Below are 24,325 nucleotides of genomic sequence, written 5' to 3' on the forward strand. Positions count from 1 at the left end.
GTAATTTTCTGTTTTAGTATTCTATACACAACCAAGGTCTGTCAGAATGTGAACAAATTCAGGCAGTCATAATACCAGGTGCTAGGAGATAATATTTTATAGGTTAATTGAGGCTACTATAAAGAAATACATCACCTTACCTGGAGTATAAAGCAAGACATCTATCGCCTGTGGAAATGTCTCACCAGCTGATGGGTTGATCTTATGCTTTAATGTCTCTGAGGTTGTTTTGGGGATCATCATAGGCACTAAAATAGGTTTTTAAAAGGTCATGAAGTGCATAGTTGAGCCTGAAACAGATCTATAATCCTCGTGAAAGAATAATTATGTACCACTTATTCCCATTTTTCCTTCTAACTTTAGCTGACTGTGAAAGCCCAGTACTTTAATAAAAGAAGCATGCATTTATCCAAAAAACAAACACAAGAAAAACCCACCCAACACAGTATATTGATATCAGTATAGTTTCTAACTAAACAAAAACAAATATTTAATAAAGAATGGCAACCTAAGAGCAACAAGGCTATCATCATCTTATATCTCTACAGATAACCAGTTTGAAAAACAAACTGTAAACAGAAAAGGCTGAAACAGACGATGAGATACCAGCAGGCTTCATAGCACTGTTACATGACTGACCTTCATTCTTCATCCTGTCAAAATAAGACAGTTTAGAGGCTGCATATATGGCTTTGGAGGACTGCAGCGCACCAACGACAGCATCCATCAGAAGAACGTTTGTCAGTGCTTGCTGAATATACTGAGGATCCTAAAGAAGAAAGTCTTACTGTAGTTTACCCACGACTCATCATTCCTGCATGTCTCCATATTCAACCATCACAATGCAAGTCAAGCTTAAGCACAAGCACTAGCCAGCTGCTTTTCTGGAGCATAACCCATGCTACCTGCAAGCAAACCTCACTATCACATGAGATTTCACCCCAAAGCAAGGGCATAAAGCAAAGAACCAAGAGCTACAGTTAATTCATTGCACTGAAAGAGGTACTTTGGATCTGGCACAATTTTGATTCAGAATGCACAACTGAAACTGCATGAACTGCACTGATGGAAGACAAACAGCACACACAGGACAGACACCAATTTCCATCCTGGACCTGTCTGCATAGTAGAGAAGCACACTTTTCTTGACCTCATCTAATACTATCTGAATCCTTCCTAAAAAAATCACCAAGATGCCTTTTCACTATTAAATTCATCACTCATGAAGAATTTAGTCTTTTGGCTGGGAATCATGTTCGTATGATCCTTCTTCTTCCTCAAAGGTTTTGTGGCAGAAGAACACATCTTGCTCTATTTATTCAAAGGATCTACAGCTACCAAGATTCCAGCACGGCAAAGAAAAAGAAATAATCCCTCTAAACATTACACTTTGTGTAAGGGAAGTAAGGCATGGTAAGCTTCTTTTAGGATCACTGCTCTCATTTCGTAAGTTTAAGCTACCAGTTGAATTCACAAAACTGGTAACTAAACAGAAAGGTCCAAATTAATGGAGAAAAAAAATTCCTTATTTTTAAATGCAGTATTTAATTATACATATTTAAGTGTACTATTTTGCTAGTATTCTGGATGTATTATATTTAGAAGCAACATCAGAAACAACATCTTATTACTTAGCTATCACATGCTAAAACCAAGAAATTCCAAGACTGATCCAGAAATTATTTAGAACAGAAACAGAAAGCACGTATTTCACATTTATTTAGCTGGCTGTGCCCATTTTTATACCTTGTGATCATCTGCCATTTTCTTTCCAGCCCACATTTCTTTCACTATCAGGTACCAGAGATCACACTCAGTTTTCAGGTTAGCTTCAAATATTTGTTTTTTATATATCGTTTCAATCCTCAGAGTAGGTATTCTCAAAAGAAGGAAAGCTACAGTTGTGTTCTTAACATCCTGGAAACAAGAAAAGCAAGGAAGGTGTACCATGTAGTCACATGTTTTGTGAAAATGATCATTGCTAACAGTACCACCCAGGCTTCACAATAGAGCAGATACAGATTGGTGCTGATTTTGTAGTCAAAAATGTACATTTAACATTCATGTTACTATATTCCTCTGGCTCTGTGTACCAAGCCTTGTGTCCTGTAAATCTAAATTACAGCCTTTCAGTATCTAAAGGGAGCCTACTAACAGGAGGGGAGTCAATTCTTTGAAAGGATAGATAACAGCAGGACAAAGGAAATGAAGGAGAGAAGATTTAGGTAGAACATCAGGGGGAAGTTCTTCACAGAGAGAGTGGTGAGGTGCTGGAACAGGCTGCCCAGAGAGGCTGTGGATGCCCCGTCCCTGGAGGTGTTCAAGGCCAGGTTGGATGGGGCCCTGGGCAGCCTGGTCTGGTATTAAATGGGGAGGTTGGTGACCACATTAAATGTGGCAGGGGGTTGGAGCTTCATGATCCTTGAGGTCCCCTCCAACCCGGGCCATTCTGTGATTCTGTGATCTAGATGTTAAGGACTCCAGATTTTTCAACCACACCATCCCAGCACCTAGCACACATCCACCTCTTCAAGACCTCTTTATCATTTGTGAGTTTCTGATTTCAGAGCTATTCATTACAGCTCTTACTGACACAGTCTGAGGTAGGTCTTTCAGCAGAATGGAACACTGCTTGTCATCCACAGAACTACAGGGGGTTGGAAGGGACCACTGGAGACAATCTACTCCAACCCTCTCCTGCTGCTAAAGCAAGTTCCCAAGAGCAAATTGCACAGGAAAGTGTCCAGGTCAGTTCTGCAAACCTCCAGAGAAGGAGACTTCATAACCTCTCCGAGCAGCTTACTGCAGGGCTCTGTCACCCTCAAAGTGGAATTATTCAAGAAAATGACTCAATGCTCACCTCTATATCCCTGAAAGCAGCAATATGGACATAGCCAGGACGCCCTCCTTCAGTCAAAAGGAATAAACGCTTTTGGGTCAGTGCTATTTTTCCTACACCATAGTTAGTTTTAACTGAGCAGGATAACTTGTAGACACATTCATTCTTATCCAGATGTTCTATTACTGCTGGTGGCAGATTCACCTCTTGAGCTTCTGCTTCAGTTTCTTTCCAGTAGTTGTAGAAATCTCGGAATGTTTCAGGATCAATTTGTTTCTGCTGCCCTAAAAATTTTAAAACCTGTTTACTATGAGAAATCACTATACAGATTTAAATAGAAAGATAGTTTTAAAAGATATTGGCTTCCAGATTGCATTTCTAACAGTAAAATAAGCAGAACTGGGTAAGCACTACTGAACTGAATACTTCTCACGATGGCATTTCAGTTCTTGGTTCCACAGAATGCAAATACACAACATATGTACCAACCCAGGATAAAAGACAGTCAATTAATTAATTTAAAGACTTCAGCAACAGTTATTCCAAGTACTTAATTAATTATTCTAAGAATTCAAGTGAGCTTGGACAGCAGAATATCGAGTTCTTGTGAGATGTATGCTACTTTTGGCATTAAAAAAATTTGCATTTTTAACTGACGTTTAATCTCTGTGGCCACAAAATATAACAATGACTCCAGTAAGAAGGTATAGAAATAGAACTGAATAGTATTCTATAAAAGCAGTCTTAATGTATGTTTTCAGAAATCTATCACAAGATTCAGATCTCATTCACAAGAGAAAAAAGTTTTCTCAAACATAAGCTCTCCATTTGCTATGATAATGATTCAAGAGGAATCTAACTGTAGCCACTCGAACTCTGTATTTTGCTAGTTCTTTTCAAAGATCTGCCACCTTGCCAGATTACTTACTGGTTTTATGAGACATTACCCATTAGCAATTAGGACAGGCTTATAGTCACTTGACTCATCTTAGCCAAAGCAAAACTGTACGCCATTAAAACACAAAATGAATAAAAACCAGCCCATGAATTCAATCTGAAAAATTTTAAGTTGTATGCTTAAATAGGTGAGAGGACTCTTCATCTCTTATTGTGGACACAGATACATCCATGTACCTGTGCATACATGTGCAGACGTACACGTGTACATCCTGTATACATCCATCTACTGTCCACACTTACTTCAATTAAATGAAAGCTCCAATACTGAGTTGACTATTAATTAAGAAGAGAAACAACTGGAGACACATTTTCTTTTATCCTAGTTCCCAAAAACAAAACCAGCTGTAAATTGTCACTGTGTCAGTGCAGATGATCAGTAAAAACGTACCCTCTACCCACCTACAGTTAAGGCATCAAACAGCCGATGTATGGTGTCTGTGTCTCTGACAATCCCAGACTCCTGGATTCGCTTCACAAAATCATCCAGCTGCATGTGTGTTTTTGGCAATTCAAAGTGTTTCACGTGGTCATCTGTTTTTGTCACTTCCCTTTGTTGTTCCATCACTAGGCTTATCAGCCTCTTCAGCTCAGGCTTGCGGTCAGCTTGAAAACGCTCAGAAGGAGGCAAGGTTTCCACAATTTTTCTTACAAGTTCAGTAGGGAAAATTCTTAAGTCTGTTTTATCTAGGTTCTGAAAGTCAGAAAGTGCATTTAGTAGTTTCCCTTGCATCAAGCTAATAAGTCCCCGGAGGTAGAAGTACCTTGCCAGCAATGCTGAGTTATCAGGTGGTAAGGTATTTATAGCTCTGCTGAGATGGTTGAAGAATTCTGTATAGTAGGAGTGAACACAGTGGCTCATCAGAGGAAAGTGAATTTCTGGGATTTTGAATGTACTAACTGATTTGGAGGGCTTTCTCACAGCTAGAAGTGAAAAAAAGGTGGTACAGGAATTAGTAAAAGCATGAATTTTTCTGCATCCAGCAGTACTACAAACAAAAAGAATCCCACCACAACAATTTCTTCAATTAAAATGCATAAAATTCCTTAAGGTTAAAGTTATGCTAAGGACACAAATGTATTTCTATATACATCCTTCTTAATATCAGAACATTCCCCATTCTGGTAATTTCCTTTCTAGAGAAAGAAAGACTAGAGTTCAGAAAGGACTTGCTTAGTTACACCAAAGTAAACCTAAGCAAATATTTAAATGCACTGGAGAAATTGACATAAGGGCAGTAAGGACAGTAATCATGTCCCTATCCTCTGTGGTACAGCAGAACTTAATGCAGAATACAAGCTGATTTAACGTGCAAAGAAAAGCACAGATGGGGCCCCAGCAGAAAATGACCCAGCTCACCATTTCCTTTCAGCATCTGACACTGTTTTTGTGGAAATCTTTCAGTGGTATCATACAAAATGAAAAAAACACTGCATTCATTCAGCACATTCTTCACTCACCAATGTCTGTCTCTATTCTTCGAAGTGAGGATTTTCTAGCAGGACTCTCTGGTAGTTTGATATCTTGCAGATTGGGCATACTGATTACCATACGCCTGTTAATGATGTTCTGTGAATTAAATCTTTTAGAAGCCATTTTCTCCATAGTAAGTCTTCTCGGAGTACGAAACATCAAGTTGAATCTGAAAAACAAAAAATTATATAATTAGGTTTAAAATTCTGCATATATACACAAACTAAATAACTACTTAATACTATGAAACAGCAAGAAGAAAAAAATCAAGCAATAATCATAGCGTCAATTTACAGTTTTCACAGCCATAACTGGACACATCCATATCGCCCCTTCACGGTAAGCTTAATAAATTAGCCCATTAATTAGTCACAATCTTATTCACAGGTAACCTAATCTCATACCAGTACAGTCAAAAGGTCTTTTAGCACTCATACCATTTATCTCTGATAAAGTTCAAAACCACAACAAGCAAGGTAAAAAAGTTACCTATCCTCTTCAGACTGGGTGCTCAATTCAAGTCGAGCAAAAGCATCCATCTTTCTGTTCAAACGAGCTTTAAGAAAAGAGTGAAACATGTAGGTCTCTAAAACCTGTGAGAGACAGACTGGTTAGCTGTGGATCATTTACAAGTTAGCAGCATGTTCTGAGCATTTTTATCATCTTTCAAGACATACCACTGAAAACATTCATTTTAGCAATCACAAAAACCAGAAGTACCTGACTTCAGCAACAGAACTAACTCAGCTTTCAGTCACCTTCCACATTTGCTTAGAGGCAAACGGGAACCTCAGACCACCTTCCAAAAGATGAAAGCAAACAAAAAACGGGAAATACTGAGCAAAAGAGGCCGATTTAGCTACTGAAGTTTAAACATAGCACTAATGCACTAACAGAAAACATCTGTACGTTTAAATGTAAGCTTAAAAAAAAAAAAAAAACCTTTACATTAATGACATATTCCAAAAGCTTGCCTAAAATACCCTTGCTAGTCCTGCAGTTACTATTTTTTTCACTTCATAAGTTACTGCTTATGTATCCATGCTTTGCTATGATGCTTTAAAAATGCAGATGAGAAAGATTTGTAATTAATACTGATATGCTGAAATTAATGGAAACATTGTATCAACAGTTAGACAGTCCATACTCAAGATACCACTTATCTGTCCGTTCTCACCTCTTACACATCCCTTAACAATGCATCCTTAGTGCCTCCATAGAAGCTATTGCACAAATTTCTGCTTTACATATTCTCCAGTAGATGGCATATTTTGTTCCCTGTTGTTTGCACAGGAATCACAGAATGGCCAGGGTTGGAAGGGACCTCAGGGGTCATGAAGCTCCAACCCCCTGCCACATGCAGGGCAGCCAACCTCCCCATTTAATACCAGACCAGGCTGCCCAGGGCCCCATCCAACCTGGCCTTGAACACCTCTAAGGATGGGGCATCCACAGCCTCTCTGGGCAGCCTGTTCCAGCACCTCACCACTCTCTCTGTAAAGAACTTTCCCCTAACATCCAACCTAAATCTCCCCTCCCTCAACTTAAAACCATTTCCCCCTGTCCTGCAGTTATCAACCCTTGCAAAGAATTGATTCCCCTCCTGTTTGTAGGCTCCCTTTAGGTACTGAAAGGCTGCAATGAGGTCACCCCGCAGCCTTCTTTTCTCCAAGCTGAACAAGCCCAGCTCCCTCAGCCTGTCTTCATAGGGGAAGCACTCCAGTCCCCTGATCATCTTTGTGGCTCTTCTATGGACCCTCTCCAACAGCTCCCTGTCTTTCTTGTACTGGAGGCTCCACACCTGGACACAGCACTGCAGATGGGGCCTCACAAGAACAGAGTAGAGAAGAACAATCACCTCCCTGTCCCTGCTGGCCACCCCTCTTCTGATGGAGCCCAGGATACCATTTGCTTTCTGAGCTGCAAGAGCACACTGCTGGCTCATGTTAAGCTTTTTATTTATCAAGACCCTCAGGTCCTTCTCTGCAGGGCTGCCCTCATGAACTGACATGCTGCAGGAATGGAGTCCTTTCTAAAAGTTTTTAAAGATAACTAATTGAGATAACACTATCTATCACTATATAACACTAACACTGCCAGTAACATTAGATACCAACAGCAATTACTCTGTATTTTGCTACCTTGTGAGATTTACTTGAAAGCAAGCCTATCACTATGCTATGTTTAATTTCTGTTTAACCCACAGCTTACTGAAGAACTTACAGTTTCACCAAAAAAAGTGACAAGCACACAACTTTATAATTTTTAAGAAAGTAGGCTGGGATAAGAACCCACTTTTTTAAGTATCTGTTAAAAACTGTGAAGAAATTAATTAATTTTTATTTGGAGAATAACACACAGCGCTTCATAAATCAGGTACTCACAGATCAGGTAAGTCTTGAAATCATTTTTTACTTAATTAATAGATGCTTTTGATTGGTTAATAACCCGGCTATTTAAAAATTATGAGTTGAAAATCCTGGGATATTGGCTTGCTTTGCTGCAACAGAATTCTCCTAGAACACTGTAAATGATTAGACACAAACCTTAAGAAGATGTAAATTCTGCTTCTCAGATATGCAACAGTTCAATTAATTGGAGGTTAATATTAAACTAATTAACTGTGCAAACAGTTTAATGAAAAAATACTAGTCTCAATTGCAAGGATGAAAATCTCAAGTTAGCTTCCAAGCTAAGTACTCCAGCACTGCGAGAAACTCCGGCACAAATCTGTCTATTCTCAGCCTCTTTCTCCCTTATCCTCTCTTTTTTCTGTTCTCACTTCCCTCCTCATTACTTCCCCTCCTCACCCAAAGGATCTCCAGCCTTTGATGATCAGTGAGTCTTCCACCAAAGGTACTGAGAACTGCTCTACATCTCACAGTCCTGTGATCAAGCCACTCTCTCTTTAACAAGGAAATCATACCCATTCCATTTCCCTCAGATACATTAAGCCATTATTTTAAAAGCATACTCCCGCAACAGTGCTCCAAAGGAAAACATATCTGTATTCTTCATAGACATCTGTCTCACCACACACACTGACAAAAACTGAACTTGGGAACTTCAGAGGGCCTAAATCAAGCTTACTCTAACAGCAGGATCAAGGCAATGATGGCAGTAATGAAAAGAACTTCTACAGACAAAATCCACACAGCTGGAGGGTTTTATATTCCAATATGTACTAATACTGTGTGTTAGCAGGCGGGCTAGGAAAAACTTCTTGGGGATTTTAGGCCTGAGGGGCTGTAGCCTATGAGCCTGGCACAAGGCCATGCACTGTCAGCTGTCTCAACTCAGACCCCACATGCATCAGAATGCCATAGGCTGTAAGGACACAGGTCATCTGACATCATACACATCCTATAACCCAACATGAGCAAAGTGGCACTCGGTGTCCACAGCGTGCTTTCACTGCCGTGCATTGTGGGAAATGGGTTCGTGGCCTGGAGCCAAACAGGCATCATCAACTGCTTGCCATGGTGCTCAGGATTCAGATAAAGCAGGTACTCCGACTTGAGTCGCTCATTCTTCTGCCATGCTTCTGTAATTTGCTCTGAAACTACTTATCTTGCTCTCCAAAAATGCTGTTTATAGTAAATAAGTGTGAAATCTAGTGGGTCAATAACACTACACAGACCAAACCACGACCATTTCACTAATTTCTGACATTAATTCTCAAGTACAGATTAATAACAGAATTACAACATATTTAATACTGAACTTACTTTTCCATAAAATGGCTGGTCTCCTATTGCCCTTGTTTTCAGAAATTCTTCACTGTTAAACACTCTGTGTTCATAATTTAGGTGGCCTTTTACCTCCCTGGGGATAAAATAAATAAAAAGATAAATACGACTGGAGATTTGTGACTAAGTTGTAAGTTTTGCAGCAGCAGCCCACTAGCACTACTAGCAATGTGTTGTAGTATCAGAAGGCAAACTGAGTTTTAATGAGCAAGTCTGAGTTTCTGAAACGGAGGAAAAGAACACAGTCTCTTACAGGAAGACAGGCTACCTGCTGTGACTGCCATTTCCAATCTGCAAATTCACTTAAGGGGGATCAATTTCAACAACACATGGAGAGGAACCTTTATATTTAAGTCATAACCTGTCTCAGGTCCTGAAACAGTATTAATGTACTGAATCACAGACAAACCATTTTAAGCATGATGGCAAGCATTCACAGGGACCATCTGAAATACGTGACCCGGCCTCACGTTGTCCCACTGCACTGCATCTCTAAGGTGCATGAGATAACAGATAACTTCTTCCTGCACTCTAAAACTCTGATCCTCGAGCCAGCAATAACTGACGATTGTGTGATGTTTAAAGAAACAGAGTTATTGAAATAAAACAGGAAGCTTTATGAAAAAACAGATGCGATTCTTAGTGTATGCATGATCACAGCAGACAGAGGCCCTATGCCATCCCTGGAAAACCAGACTGCTGTGTCACACATCTTTCACAGATCAGTGATGTAAGCCTATAAACAGCTTATCGAGCCATATAGGTTCAGGTCAATGGTGGTTATCACAAGTACATATTTCTATACAATTATATATAATTTATCGTTTTCTTCAAACACAAAACTTCCATGCACACAAAAATACTACAGTGGTTCACTGAAGACAGTAGCAACTGGCAGCAGAATAGCATCAGAGATTTACTTTCCTTCACTCCTGGGCGGTGGCAGATACATAGTTTTAGAAGATAGAAGAAACAGCGCTGGAAAAAAAAAAAAAAAGAACAAAGAGAAAGTTTGAAGGAAAGGAGAAAGAAAGCAAGAAAGGAATCAATTCCTTTGCAAAAATGTTATTATATCAAATAGCAAAGTATCTGTTCATTTTTTGTAGCCAAAAGTGTGTCAGTTATGCTGAAATCCACCAAACCCCATAGCCATGACACATTAGGATGTAAACACATTTTCTTCTCCAGACCCAGCTGTGCTATCTGTAGCCTGCTGTTTCCTTCACAATCAGCAGCTACTGTCCTTGTGGGAGGCCCAGCTGTTTGTATGAACGCTCCCTAAGCCGATCCAACAAATGCAAGCAGGTTAACAAAGACCTGGTATTTGCACTGTATCTCCTTAGTGAAAGCATTAAGAGAGCATTCATGCGAGCAGTGCAGTAGCTGAGCCATCAGGAACTTCATCTCCAACATGAGGCAGTGAGAAACAGATGGAGGCAGTTATGTGCAGTAAGATTTTTCAGAAATGCCAGGCAAGCAGTTTTGTTCTCATGCTTGAGTATGTTACTATCTGTGCAAAAGAAATCAAGCTTAGGCACATCAACCAGCAATTTTCTGCATGTTTTTAGAAATGACCTACCATACCACCACAACTGCCCCAAAGACAAGAAAATAATAGCAGGATCAACAATGGGTACCCTGGTAACATGTGTATCCATACATTAGATGAGCTTAAGAACAAGGAATAGTAATATAACTAGACCTCTTTGTTAGTGGAAAAAATCAAAACCCTACTCTACATCATTATTAAAATACCACCACAAAACTATTGTGCCAATACTGCACTTGAGTTTCAACAGCTCTTCTCCTTCCCTTACTCTCACTCACACGGTTGCTTGCTATCTCTGAATGTCTCAAACCTTCTCAGCACTTTTTCCATCTAGCCAGATCAGGAGTCCTTCAGCCCCCAAAGCTGTTTCTAGCTCTTCTACTGTCTCAGTTTGAATTCACATCCTCAGCAAGTTTGTGGATGACACCAAGCTGCGTAGTGCAGCTGACACGCTCAAGGGACAGGATGCCACCCAGAAAGAACTACAGATTCAAGAAGTGGGCCCAAGAAAACATCACTAGATTCAACAAAGTACAAGGGCTTGCATCTGGGTCACAGTAACTCTCACTATCAGTACAAGCAGCATGATATGGAAGTATGGAGCACAGCCCTGCCAAAAAGGACCTGAAGGTGCTGGTGGATGGGAAGCAGAACACGAGCCAGCAACATGCCATCACAGTCCAGAAAGTCAATCATATCCTGGGCTGCACTGGAAAAAGTGTGGCCAGCAGGGTGAGGGAGGTGATCCTGCCCCTCTACTTCGCAATGGTGTGACCTCATATGGAGTGTGTTCAGATGTGGAGTCCTCAACACAGAAGAGACCTGGACTTGTTAAAGTACATCCAGAGGAAGACCACTAAAGTAATTCAAGGGATGGAACACCTGCCCTAAGAGGACAGGCTGAGAGAGCTGGGGCTATTTAGCCTGGAGAAGGCTGCAGGGAGACCTGAGAACGGCCTTTCAGTATTTAAAGTGGGGGGCTATAAAAAGGAAGAGGACAGACTCTTTTTCAGGGCCTGCTGTGATTGGACAAGGGGAGACAGTTTCAAATTAAAGGAGGGGAGGTTTAGATTGAACATAAGGAAAAAGTACTTTATAGTAAGGGTGGTAAAGCATTGGAAAAGGTTGCCTAGAGAGGTCCCCCATCTTTGGAGGCATTCAAGGTCAGGCTGGATAAGGCTCTGAGCATCCTGATGTAGATGTCCCAGTTCACTGCAGGAGAGTTGGACTAGATGACCTTCAAGAGTAGCTTCCAACTCAAAAGATCCTATGATTCATTTTTCTGTAGCATGACTGACCAATATGGTATTCATTTACAAATTAATATCCCTGGGCCTTAATCTGTTCTTAATTATGAGAGCTGCTCTCCTCTTTATGAAATCTTTGCCTAAGAGACATGCAAATTCAGGAATTAGAACAGCTTTATGCAAGATTTCCTAGCCACGCATATCAAAAACGTAGAGGCTGGAATAGACTTCTAGAGTTCATCTGGTTCAACTCCCCTACTGAAGCAGGGCCATCTAGAGGAGGCACTGTTTGTACCAGAACACATTTATTATTCATATTCTAAGCAGGACCACCTTCTCATATTTCCTCACAAACATCAGAGATACACAGAACACCTAGGAAGTAAGACAAATTAAGAGCATTCTCAATGACAGGGGAAGCATCTCAACTGCAACCACACGCTCTCATAATAAAAATACGATATCCACTGACCTGAAGATATTAACAATTAACTGCAAAGTCATTTGCTGAACTTCTGTGTTCAGTTTCTGCTGCCAAGCCCTTCTGCGCATCTGAAGTTCACCAAGGTCTGTGGTGGCACGGAGATGACACAGCTCTAAATCATAATGCAGCTGAAGACTCTCCGCTCTACAGAGAGAAGAAAAGTATCAAGGTGCATCCAAACACCACATCTTGATATTTGTTAGGGAAAAAGTCACTTAGACTTCATATTACATAATACAAAACAATTTATTTTTTAATTTCTCAAATCATGTTGGACCCTCTTGCTATGCCCTATGATAAACACAGCTTCAACACATCTTTTCACCTCTTTTTGAAAGTTTCTGCTGCTTGTGCTGGAACATCTGGAATTTCAGGTTCCTCTTCAACCATTTTTGAATGTGAAATATTCCCATCATCGATATTAATTAGAATTAAATCTTCAGCTTCCTTTCAAGAAACAAAAAGTAAAATTATGGAAAACACGTTGCTATTTCTCCTTAATCTAACTCAGGCAATGAATTATTTCAGCCAGAAGATAAATCAGAAAAGGATTTTTTTTTCCAAACTAGAAGACCACATGGATATCTAATCTTACAAGATACGTATCATTAATTCTGTAGACATTAATCTTAGTTCACAAACATTTGGTAACCAGTATGCTCTTTACGTAGCATTAAATTAATACTGAGTGTTAAAGCCACACCTTGAAAAAGTACACACGCAAAGATATGTACAAAACCACACCTACGTATGGAAAGAAGTTCTACAAAAGCTTTATATGTTCAGCATTTATTCCTGTATTTACCATGTGATGTGTCAGAAGAGCCTCAAACACTGAAACACGTGCTAATGCACAAGTTATATGGAGTTGTAAGTCCAGGCAGATCCATCAGTTTGCAATTTTAACAGTCTTAAAGACCTGACTGTAATACAGCATCTATAAGCACACAAAAATCTTTCAAATGATATCAAAGTGTGCTCTCTAATCTGAAGATATTTCTGACAGTGAGATCATCTTATCTGTGAAAATGAATTGTTATTAAAAAGGTTTAATGCTTAGATTTAAATTGGACTTAACTAGACGTAAGGTTACATTTGGCTTATAACCAGATGGATTAATACAATACAAACTTTCACAAACTTTTCCATGTTAGGTCTTCTGTGAGTATTCAAAACAGATGAAACACACTCAAAAAAGAATATTCTCATTAGTCCAGCACCACGATGCTGAGTCTTTCTTAAATCTTTTGGGGCAACCAAGATTGTTATTACCCACTGAAAGAAACTTACTTAAATAAGAGCCTGAAAGATGAGGACAAAATCAAATCTTCAGAATAGGTGAGAAATTGTATTCTTTATATTGCTATTTTTTTTTAAATTAATTACTCAACTCCATCATAAGGAACAGCAGCACTACTAGAGCATTTTCAAGTGCATGCTCACCTCTTAACCTGGAAAAGGCATCTAATTCATCCCATACAAATCTTTAAGCAAAAAAAAAAAAAAAAAAAAAAAAATCTCACTGATCTGAAGGGAAACTACTTATACACAACACATAGGTGGAATTTTTCCTGAATTGAAAACAGAACTCCCAGAAGTCACGTTTTTTATTCTTCAAATAAATGAAAGGTAAGGGGTATAAGAAGGAGTTATTTCTATGGCTTCATTACTTTCAGTTTCTTCATTTCTTACATATCTAATTAAAAAATGTTCCAAGCTGCATCTGAAAGAAGTAAGGAAATAAATGCATGGAAACTGAGCAACAAGAATGGTATCAATGGTATCAGTCAAAAAACGTACTGTGCTAACTACTTCAAAATGATCAGCATGACATCCCATAAGAAAAGATGTTGGAGCCATTACAAAATCCAGCATATGACGAGACAGAAGAGGCACAAAGGTGTGTTGCCACTGAAGGGGATGAAGGTATAACATAAAGCACTCAGCCACAAGTGTCAGCAGGGCCCAGTCAGAAGAGAAGAACACCATTTTCCGCTCAGTCAAAATACAGGTAATAATCTGAAAACAACAAGAAGCTAAATGTTTGTGAAGAGTTACACTCAGAAAATACAATACATACACAAATACTTCATCTGCTTCCAAAACAGCCTCAATAGTTACCTTAGATCTTTTTAAATTGAAATAACATACACTTAGGGATTGATACCAAGAACAGACAAAAACAGTGACAGTGGATGTCAACAAGAGTTGTGCCACCAGTGTCAGTGAAGACAAGGCTCCGCTGAAACATGTGGGTTATCTCACAAAGGTAAAACAAACCCCATGCTCAAGAACAGCATACCTGAATTCTTGGGTTTGTAATATTCTTTTGGGTAATTAAAACATCTTGTTTCCTTTTAAAACCACAAATTCCCACTACAGCCAATCTCAAATACATTTGAAAGTTGACTGGGTTTATCACAGAACCACAGAATCACAGAACGGCCGGAGTCGGAAGGGACCTCAAGGATCATGAATCTCCAACCTCTCTGCCACATGCAGGGCCACCAACCTCCCCATTTAATAACATTTAATCATTTTACCTGCAACACCTGCTCTGGCTTGAAGCACAGCAATGGAAGATGAAGATCCAAGTCAATAACCGGACTGTCTGGATCCTCTCGTGAAGGAATAATTATTTGAAGTGGTTTCATATTAAATACCTGTTGAAACAGATGTTTTCTATTTCTTAGTGAAAGTGTTTCCACACCACATTTAAGTCAGGACTTTATTTCCAATTACACAACGTTAAAATCAACTGACTGCAAGACAACAGGTATTCACATACTGAAGAAAATGGAAATAGAAATAATGGGAAACATGAAAGGGCATAGCATCTAGTTTGAAAGACTAAAATGAACTTTGTCTTCTGTCATAATTGTACGATCTTCAGCCAATAAAACTTGAAAAGAATTATTTTAACAGACTTTTAAAACCTTATTTGCTCTAATTTCAATAAAATAATGCAATTTATATTTGTAGAAAAACTTCAGATTTCCCAATCGTAGATAAAATTCATATAGGAAATAGGAAAAGTATGAACAAAAGTACTGAGCATGAACTGAAATGCAGATGACAAAACAAAGAGAACCAAACAACACCTTTCCATGTTTCAGATATTCCTGTTCAAATGTCAGGGGGGTGAATACTGTATGTGCTGCATCTCTCAGCTCTTGGCAGCTGGTTTAGCCAAACTTTCAGCTATGCTATCTGTTTCTGCTTTAGCCCCTCATCCCTGGGTCAAGGAAATCAGCTAAGGAGAAGCATACAGCTGAAGCACTGCCTCCTTGGAACTATTTCAGCTCTGTGAAAGGTAACATGCTGAAACCATCAACTCAGCTGACACCCAGCTTGACTCAAAGGGTTGTAAAGAGATACAACCCAGGCATCTTAGCTTCCACACAGAATACAAACATTTATATGAGTTTCTCTTCTCAGCTAGATCTTTTCCACGCAGCAGCAAATCCACCCTACCCATAACATTTAATTCACTATATACTGCTCTGCTTCCCCAGAGCCACTCAGACAAGATACAAACAAGTCCAGAACCATATGTGTTGTCCTAGCAACTTACTTCTTTACTCTCATTTTTTTTCCACAGGGGCTGCATTACTTCTTAGTCACATAGCTGCACATCAGTCCAACACACAATCAAGATGACAGCCATGATGACATACGCATCAGGCCCAAGACAGGGAACTCCCACACTTTGGCCAAGTGACACAGCTACATAATTTACTCGTGTTCAGGCATGTGTATTTAGTGAGATGGCAGTGGCATATTGTAGAAGTGAAAGGTAAACTTCCTTTCGTATAGAGCAGGTGCAGACTGGAGCTTCCAGCTGCTTTTTGTAGAGATTATATGGGCTGACTCTCAGCAAACCAGAAGTTGGATTATGCTGTGCCCAGATGTACCCATGGCATCATCTCATATAGTAACTATCTGGGAAGAACCTAATCTTTCCATGCAAAGTATTAAAAGTTAAACAGTATGACTAACAAGCATGCCAGTGCTCCAGCCTGCACCCTGGTCACACGATTTCTTGTACTTATAATACATAGCCTTAATTTCAGAGCATGGTATTGACATCAATTATACACCAGCAGGTGAAATCTCTGATTTGATACTAAAGACCTTTCTCCAGTTTATACAAGAGCAACATCTTAGAGCTTTATAACATGTCATGTTAAAATAATGATGAAATTCAGCATCAGTAATTACCAAGTGCAGTGGTCCTGGTGGCGGGCTGGGTATCAAAAATAATTTTGCTGCAAACTCTTTTATGTGATCATCAACATCTAAGTCCTTGAAAGATCGCAGTTGCACTAATAAGCTGGAATGAAATGATAGACAATTATTTTTAAAGAATAACACACAAACAGGAAAGAAACTTTTCTGCTGGTAACCTAAAACTAAAAAACACTATTAGCAGCAATGAAGTTATTATACCAAATTATTTGTTTCTAATTTACCACATATTCAATAGTTCCATTCATTTTTTATGATGATGTACAACAGAAGCAGAAGTTTTTTTGTTCGTGGGGCTTTTTGTTTTCTTTCATAAAATAATGCTACATCATATACCAGAGCTAACACATTTTGTCTCACCATGGCAGAAGAAACCTAGAGGTGAGATATAGCTATACTAAGTGGCCTATACAGACTGCTTCAAAAACAACACACCAACAGTTGCAGCACTTGATGGTCATCTCATCCCAAGCATCAGACATCGACTCTGGAAAGGAACGTAGTGTCTCAGGAATAGAGAAGTTGTAGATAAAAAAAAGAGAAATAAAGACACAGGCTAAACTGCATGGAAACCTGAAGCAAGAAGCATATTTAGCATAAGGTCTAGGCCTGCTTGGACACTGCTTACTGTTACCAGTCCTGAACACAAAATGAATAAACACAGCTGTGCAAACTTGTCAAATATCTGTTTTAGAACTGTGGTACTTCAGCTGTTCCAAGGCTACAAAGACGATGTGGTTTGTATTATGCACCAACAACTCGTGAATGTTTAAACACGATATTAAGACCACAAACAAGAACGTCCAACAGAATTAATGAAATATAATTACTAGAAACTAAAAACCTAAAATGTAAGCCTGCAGAGGTTTATGTACAAAAATCAGGAACTTCGTGTGGTTATATTCTCCACTGAGGTTTTATTCTGCTTGGTACCTTTACTGTCTTCTCATAGAAGAATACTGGTTCTTGAGCAAGAAAGTCTACAAAGCAACTGAATAAATCAGGTGATATATTAGAAATCAGGACATGATATTTGTACATGGAATTAAGATTCTGGAATAAAAACACTGTCCTATATTACCGAGCTTTTTGTTGTATTAGCATAGTATTTAATAAATTCACATTTGGAAACAGTCCTGGCCTCAGCAGCTACTGCAGGGTGTGGAGGATGGGAAATTGAAATTTCTCAAAGAAAATCAGGGAGTAGAATCATTTTGAATAATTACACTGTAATACGTCAGCTGCTTATTATTATTATTTGAAACTGAAAAGTTTGCAGCAACATATTCAGTAAATGCTATAACAGAATCAACCTGATCTGGTGGTGAGGAGGAGACATACAGAAGGGATAGCAGGAATTTCCTGGTCAGTACACCGTGCCCACTAATGCAATGTAATAGCAGTTGACAGCTCTGCTACTGCAAACATCTACTGAAATAAATGAGATAATCTCTGAAATATTAAAGAGAGACCTAAGGAGTTTATGAACCTTCCCTTAACTATTAACTGCCTTCAAACAGATATTTCATCTAACAAGAACACGTAAGAATAGGCCCTTTGTACTGCCTCAGTGCTGTGAGCAATTTGTACACTGCTCTCAAGGCAGCTGAAAAGACCAATACATAGGCTGGAAGATTTACTATCTGAATGGAGTCTATTCATCCATCCTAGACAGGAGCTCATCCAGGAGCAGACTACTGGTAGGGATGTTTCATTTTACACGCAGAGTAACAGACTGCGGTAAAAAACAGATCGTGTGAAGTGCTCAAACCTCTCCATTTAAAAACAAACCTTTTCAAATAACACAGAAAAATGCAATGACTGCAGTGTTGTGAACCCATCTCGATGCACATCCGCGTGCTTTAGGAAGAGGTGCAGAGTCCATTTCAACTGCTTTAGATCTGGAATTACTGCACACTGGTAACATGAAAACTAGCTGTAAAATTAATTTAACAGAACTTTGATGAAAGTTAGCAAGTTCATCTTGCAGTTCAAAGCACTTACATGGATCTAATGTTTGACACTGACTTCGAATCTGAGATTGATCTCTATTCTTAGTTGTTATTTCTACAACACTTGGCCATATGAGAATGGTTAGAAGCCCAAGTTTTATCTAGGAATGCTTACAATGATAAAACACCTCTGAGGGCTCTTCTACTTGAAAGCAAGTATCACCCCACCTATGTGCAACCCTTTGCATTGCACGTCACGGAAACAACCAGTTGTACATAGGAGAATTCTGGTGAAAAACAAAATCTTCACAGAATCACAGAATGGCCTGGGTTGAAAAAGACCACAGTGATCATCTGGTTTCAACCCCCTGCTATCTGCAGGGTCACCAACCACCAGACCAGGCTGCCCAGAGCCACATCCAGCCTGGCCTTGAATGCCTCCAGGGATGGGGCATCCACAGCCTCTGTGGGCAACCTGTTCCAGTGCATCACCACCCTCTGAGTGAAAAACTTCCTCCTAATATCTAACCTAAACCTCTCCTGTCTCAGTTTAAAAACATTCCCCCTTGTCCTATCACTATCCACCCTTGTGAACAGCTGTTCCCTCTCCTGTTTATACACTCCCTTCAAGTACTGGAAGGCTGCAATAAAGTTTCCCTGGAGCCTTCTCTTCTTTAAGCTAAACAAGCCCAGAATCTTTTGCTATAACAGGATCCAGAACAGAAGCAGAATCTGTTTAGATGCTACTTCAACATCAGGCCTTCATCAACAACAGCAAATAGTATTTTTCCACTAGTTATTACCAGGAAAGGGTTACATACTAGAACTGATGGCTTAAGGTCCATCAGAAATTGTTTTCATATCCCCAGGCTGGTAGAAAAAAACAAAAACAAGAAATAAATAAATAAATAAATAAACGAAGCATCCAGCAAAACAACACTGAAGCATCACTGAAGCATAACAAAAACACTCTTCTAATCTGCTGTTATTACTTGTTAAGCATATAAGGCACCACTACTTGAGAACATCTGCTCAGCGAAAACATTAAATATTTAACCCATAGGCCACCTGATTGCACTTAAGGCACCTGAAATGAAAAAAACTTCATTTCTGGGTTTCAGGAAAAGACAAAGTTTTGAAACGTTACAAAAACCTGAAACAACTCCAGCTGTACAGAGAACTATGCTCAAAATGTATCACTGAGGTCTTGTTTGCTATAATTGCTTACATTCAGAACAACCACACATTCCAGCAACTGTTTTATTCCTGATGCTGGAAAAAACAAAGATCACTAATACAAAGTAACAACAATAATGATAATGTTATCTCTCCACTCCTTCCTCCCCACCCACTGAAGCAAGGAAGAGGTATTTTACAAGAGCAAAAAAATAAAAACAACAGAATACTCTGCATTTGTCTATCAAATGCAATCAAGGAAAACAAGTAGCGATTACAAGCTTAAAAAATAAAATTCTAAAAAGTTCCAAAAGAACACATCATGGAAACATAAGCAGTTGAGTTTCCAGTCCAGCAGGAAAAGTCAGCCTCACCACTTCCCCTCTCCTTGCAGCTCCACACAATAGTATCTTACAGCCAGGTGACCCAGCAATATGGAAGGAGAGATGTGCAACTGAATGACAAATACCTGTTATAAGATCAGGACAGCACATGGTTTTATTAACCTGTGGAATTTCCATATAATTATTCACGTGTTTATTCATCAATTGAAGCTTAAACGGTAGGTTGAAGATAAATTTGAACTCCCTCTAAAAAGCAGTACAGCTTAAAGGAGAAAACTATCTAAAGCTAGCCTAAAGGCTAATGCTTTAAGTAGGTGCAGAAATCTACTATGTATGATTAGGACAGAAATGTTTAATTACAGTGCTTGAAATATCCAGCCAGAGGCAGGAGCTTGCATTTCTGAACAGCTGACTCTACCTGCAAGTTTCTTCCTGCACGTGGAGAGACTCCACCTGAAAGCTGGCTCCTGTCTGCTCTGAACAAATACAAGACACCCAGAAATATTTTTGCAACCTCTGGAATTTTCCATGGCTTTCCTGAATATTTTCCCACTGCTTCTTTAGTGGACTATTTAGAAATCCATTCACATTGACTGCTTCTCCCAGCTCAGTATTATCTCACATCAGAGAACAAATGACTCATTCATGAATTTACTATATAAACTACTGGAAAAGCTGAATCTATGCTACAAGCAGGCAGCAGAAAGCTATTGTGTACTATGTCCCTATAAAGGTTGAGCTCACAAAATATTATAAGCACAAAGTACTATAAATATTTAAAAAGACAGATAAATAGGAAAGCATCACACCTCAGGAACACAGCTGTAACAGTTACACAGATGACCATTTACTTGAGATCTGAAAGTAAAAAAAGGCAGCCATGAATCAGCTCCAGCAGCACTGACAGCTGGTGCAACTTCTAGAAGGAATGGAAAAAGTGATCAAGGCAGTAAAGTAGAAAGGGAAAGAAAGGTTTCCTTTCTGTTTTAGTGATCATCTCGATTTTGCACTACCCTCTGAACACTTAGCAAGTTTGCTGATGACACCAAGCTGAGTGGTGCGGTTGATACGGTGGAAGGAAGGGATGCCACTCAGAGGGACCTCAACAGACTTGAAAGGTGGGCCTGGGTGAACCTGATGGGGTTCAACACAGCAAAGTGCAAGGTTCTGCACTTGGGCCGGAGGAATCCCAAGCATCCATACAGACTGGAAGGAGGGGTCCTAAAGAGCAGCCCTGTGCAGAAGGACCTGGGGGTCTTGATGGATAAAAAGCTTAACATGAGCCAGCAGTGTGCTCTTGCAGCTCAGAAAGCAAATGGTGTCCAGGGCTCCATCAGAAGAGGGGTGGCCAGCAGGGACAGGGAGGTGATTGCTCTTCTCTACTCGGCTCTTGTGAGGCCCCATCTGCAGTACTGTGTCCAGGTGTGGAGCCCCCAGTACAAGAAAGACAGGGAGCTGTTGGAGAGGGTCCTGAGGAGAGCCACAAAGATGATCAGGGCACTGGAGCACCTCCCCTATGAAGACAGGCTGAGGGAGCTGGGCTTGTTCAGCTTGGAGAAAAGAAGGCTGCAGGGTGACCTCATTGCAGCCTTCCAACACCTAAAGGGAGCCTACAAACAGGAGGGGAATCAACTCTTTGAAATGGTTGATAACTGCAGGACAAGGAGAAATGGTTTTAAGTTGAGGGAGGGAGATTCAGGTTGGATGTCAGGGAGAAGTTCTTTACAGAGAGAGTGGTGAGGTGCTGGAACAGGCTACCTTGAGAAGTTGTGGATGCCCCATCCTTAGAGGTGTTCAAGGCCAGGTTGGATGGGGCCCTGGGCAGCCTGGTCTGGTATTAAATGGGGAGTTTGGCTGCCCTGCATGTGGCAGGGGGTTGGAGCTTCATGACTCCTGAGGTCCCTTCCAGCCCTGGCCATTCTGTGATACCCTGCTGCCATCATCTCTAGGTCCCACAATTAATATCTTTACGTATGCTTTGAAAATGGCAGGATAGATCTAGCACAAACAAAGGTAGTGGGGTTATGACCTCAAAATAAGTTACTGAAAAAAGACAAACCCATGATTACTTATCTTGTAACCCATCTGTGCTGCATAATATTTTGCCACTTTCAACCTGTAATGTACTCTGTATGCTGCAATGCTGTCTCCTGCTTCTATGACAGCCAAGTAAGCACTGCACTTCCTCACATAACTTGGATTATTTAGTTAAAAATAAATAAATAGTGTCATGATTTATACCAGCGTGACAGAATTGCAGTCTGTCTTCTTTATATCCAAGTAACATTCACTTTACATTTCTTCTTTTCCACTCCCCTACAACTCATAACTTAAAACTAACAGCTGTTTTAGTATCATGCAAACTCACATATTAATACATTAAGACCTGCATAATTATTTCCAGTAGAGACAAACAGAATAGCAAGTCTTACCATGAGAGACAATCCTTGAGGGCATTAAAATATGGATATCTGGATATAACACAAATAGCAAGCGGTACAAAACAGCCAGGCTTCTTCCCTGCCCGCACAGATTCCCACTGGGCCTGTCCATTGGAGGCAATAAAGCCATCCTACAAAGAAACTACAGATTAATGTGTTTATGTTAATCAGGAATTTATGGCTGGCATTTTCTTAAGAACCCAAGGGAGTTGATACCCCAATTCCCTCAAATTTTAAAGGGATTTGGATGTCTATCTCCCTTGAGCTCTTCAGAAAAATGTCAGCCTACAAGACTGCAACACACTTATTAAATGAATCTTAGGAGAGAAGATGTTTATAAAGAACACAGAGTACACACACACAAAACATGCCTGAGGGAAAAGACTTCATTTAAATATTCAGAACTCCTAATTGAAATCATAACAGTGTCTTCAGAGATTTACAATAGAACAGCATTGAATTAAATGACAACAGCATTATAAAATTTGATTTGTTCTGATTCCTACTAACAAAAATTATCAGATAACTAAATTTCAAAAACACACCTGCCATTACTTTCAAAGTGTTAATCTCTTAATATATTCCAATAAAAGCATGAGTTAAAGAACATACTTGCATTGGCTGATAGTACTGTGCAACAACACCATATGTTCTGTTACCACAGACATCTGTGAAGACCAGGAAGTGAATGTGGTCCTCTCTTGGTTCTGAAGTTATATAAAGTCCTCCTGCAATAAAGACAGAAACTTTTTTTTTTTTTTTTTTATATTCTATACACATATTTGCAACTGCTTGAAAAATGATTACTGATAACAAATACTGCTCATTTCTACCTAATTTCAAGAGAAATGTCTCGTTTGAAGTGTTTAGAATGCACATATTGCATTTTATTTAACAGTTACTAGAAAGGTTGTAAGCCACACAGTACTGAAGGAGCAAAGATATTACATAGTTATTTTGCATTTTAAATGGCAAAATACAACAGATGAGTTTTGTTCACTTTTTTTTTTCCCCTCCAAGATATTTGCAAGGTCTGCAATTCCAATATGCCTGTTAAAATTGTTGCAATTAAGCCTAGAGGAAATAGTCATGACTTCATGGATATCTTAAGAGCCAATGAAAAGTGAAGTGAAAAGTACTCAGTCGTTTAAGACAAACAAACAAAAAAAAGTTAAAGAGAAAATATATGTTCATTTAAACCAGGATTTATCAACAATAGAAAGGGATTTCTGGTCTCCCCCTCTTGGAACTGCAGCAACAACCAGCACTGATGGATCTGCTCACACTGAACAGCCCTGCACATAACAGCTGCTCTCAACACCGACTTGCTCACAAGCAGACCCATTTATTTATTCATCAATATAGTAAAGATGCTTTTATAATGGATCAACAAATATTAAAACAGTTCTCATTTAGAAGTGGGAAGACTGCAGTACCTGGGAAGCACAGCTGTGGCAAACCAATGAGATCGATGTCCTTTGGAACTGTAACATCTTCAGTGCCAGGTGCTTTCTGATCCCCATTGAGAGTCCTGGCATTTTCCAACTTCGGTCTCTCTTTCTTTTTTCGGAAAGACCGGCGTTTACCTCTGTTGAAGTTGTTACCACCTGTGTTAGTCGAGTGAGTATCATCTCTGCTGATAAACGGAGGCACAAACACAGAAAGAACTTCTGGATCCAGGGGAAGAAGACTTCTGGGTTTTCTTTGAGCGTCCTTTAAAAAAGAAATAGTAACAAGAAAATAAACTGACCCTTATCCCCCTAGGTTGTTTTCTTTTGAAGCATTTTTAGCTCTATTTTCTCTCTTCTTCTAAAATTGTGCTTTCATAATACACTTTCTCTTGATAACTCATCTTTCATTTAGTT

The 24,325-nt window shown here is 39.5% G+C and overlaps 1 protein-coding gene across 3 annotated transcripts in view; it reads right to left on the bottom strand.

The window, feature by feature from the left end:
* DENND3 (DENN domain containing 3) overlaps positions 1-24,325 on the bottom strand; it is a 38,582-nt gene that overhangs the window by 9,087 nt on the left and 5,170 nt on the right. For all 3 annotated transcript variants that reach the window (XM_042839747.1, XM_042839746.1, XM_042839748.1), the window contains exons 2-17: positions 23,897-24,173; positions 23,073-23,188; positions 22,452-22,591; positions 16,521-16,632; positions 14,843-14,962; positions 14,100-14,318; positions 12,625-12,746; positions 12,288-12,443; positions 8,999-9,095; positions 5,760-5,863; positions 5,258-5,439; positions 4,199-4,720; positions 2,861-3,123; positions 1,747-1,917; positions 640-769; positions 141-248 (exon numbers count right to left, since the gene is read on the bottom strand). In XM_042839747.1, the coding sequence (XP_042695681.1) occupies positions 141-248; positions 640-769; positions 1,747-1,917; positions 2,861-3,123; positions 4,199-4,720; positions 5,258-5,439; positions 5,760-5,863; positions 8,999-9,095; positions 12,288-12,443; positions 12,625-12,746; positions 14,100-14,318; positions 14,843-14,962; positions 16,521-16,632; positions 22,452-22,591; positions 23,073-23,188; positions 23,897-24,173 (2,839 nt within the window). The remainder of the gene's footprint in view (positions 1-140; positions 249-639; positions 770-1,746; positions 1,918-2,860; positions 3,124-4,198; positions 4,721-5,257; positions 5,440-5,759; positions 5,864-8,998; positions 9,096-12,287; positions 12,444-12,624; positions 12,747-14,099; positions 14,319-14,842; positions 14,963-16,520; positions 16,633-22,451; positions 22,592-23,072; positions 23,189-23,896; positions 24,174-24,325) is intronic.

This window comes from Centrocercus urophasianus, unplaced genomic scaffold (assembly GCF_019232065.1).
Source record: "Centrocercus urophasianus isolate 14NV4802_14NV808 unplaced genomic scaffold, USGS_Curo_1.0 seq_11, whole genome shotgun sequence".
Taxonomy (NCBI): Eukaryota; Metazoa; Chordata; class Aves; order Galliformes; family Phasianidae; genus Centrocercus; species Centrocercus urophasianus.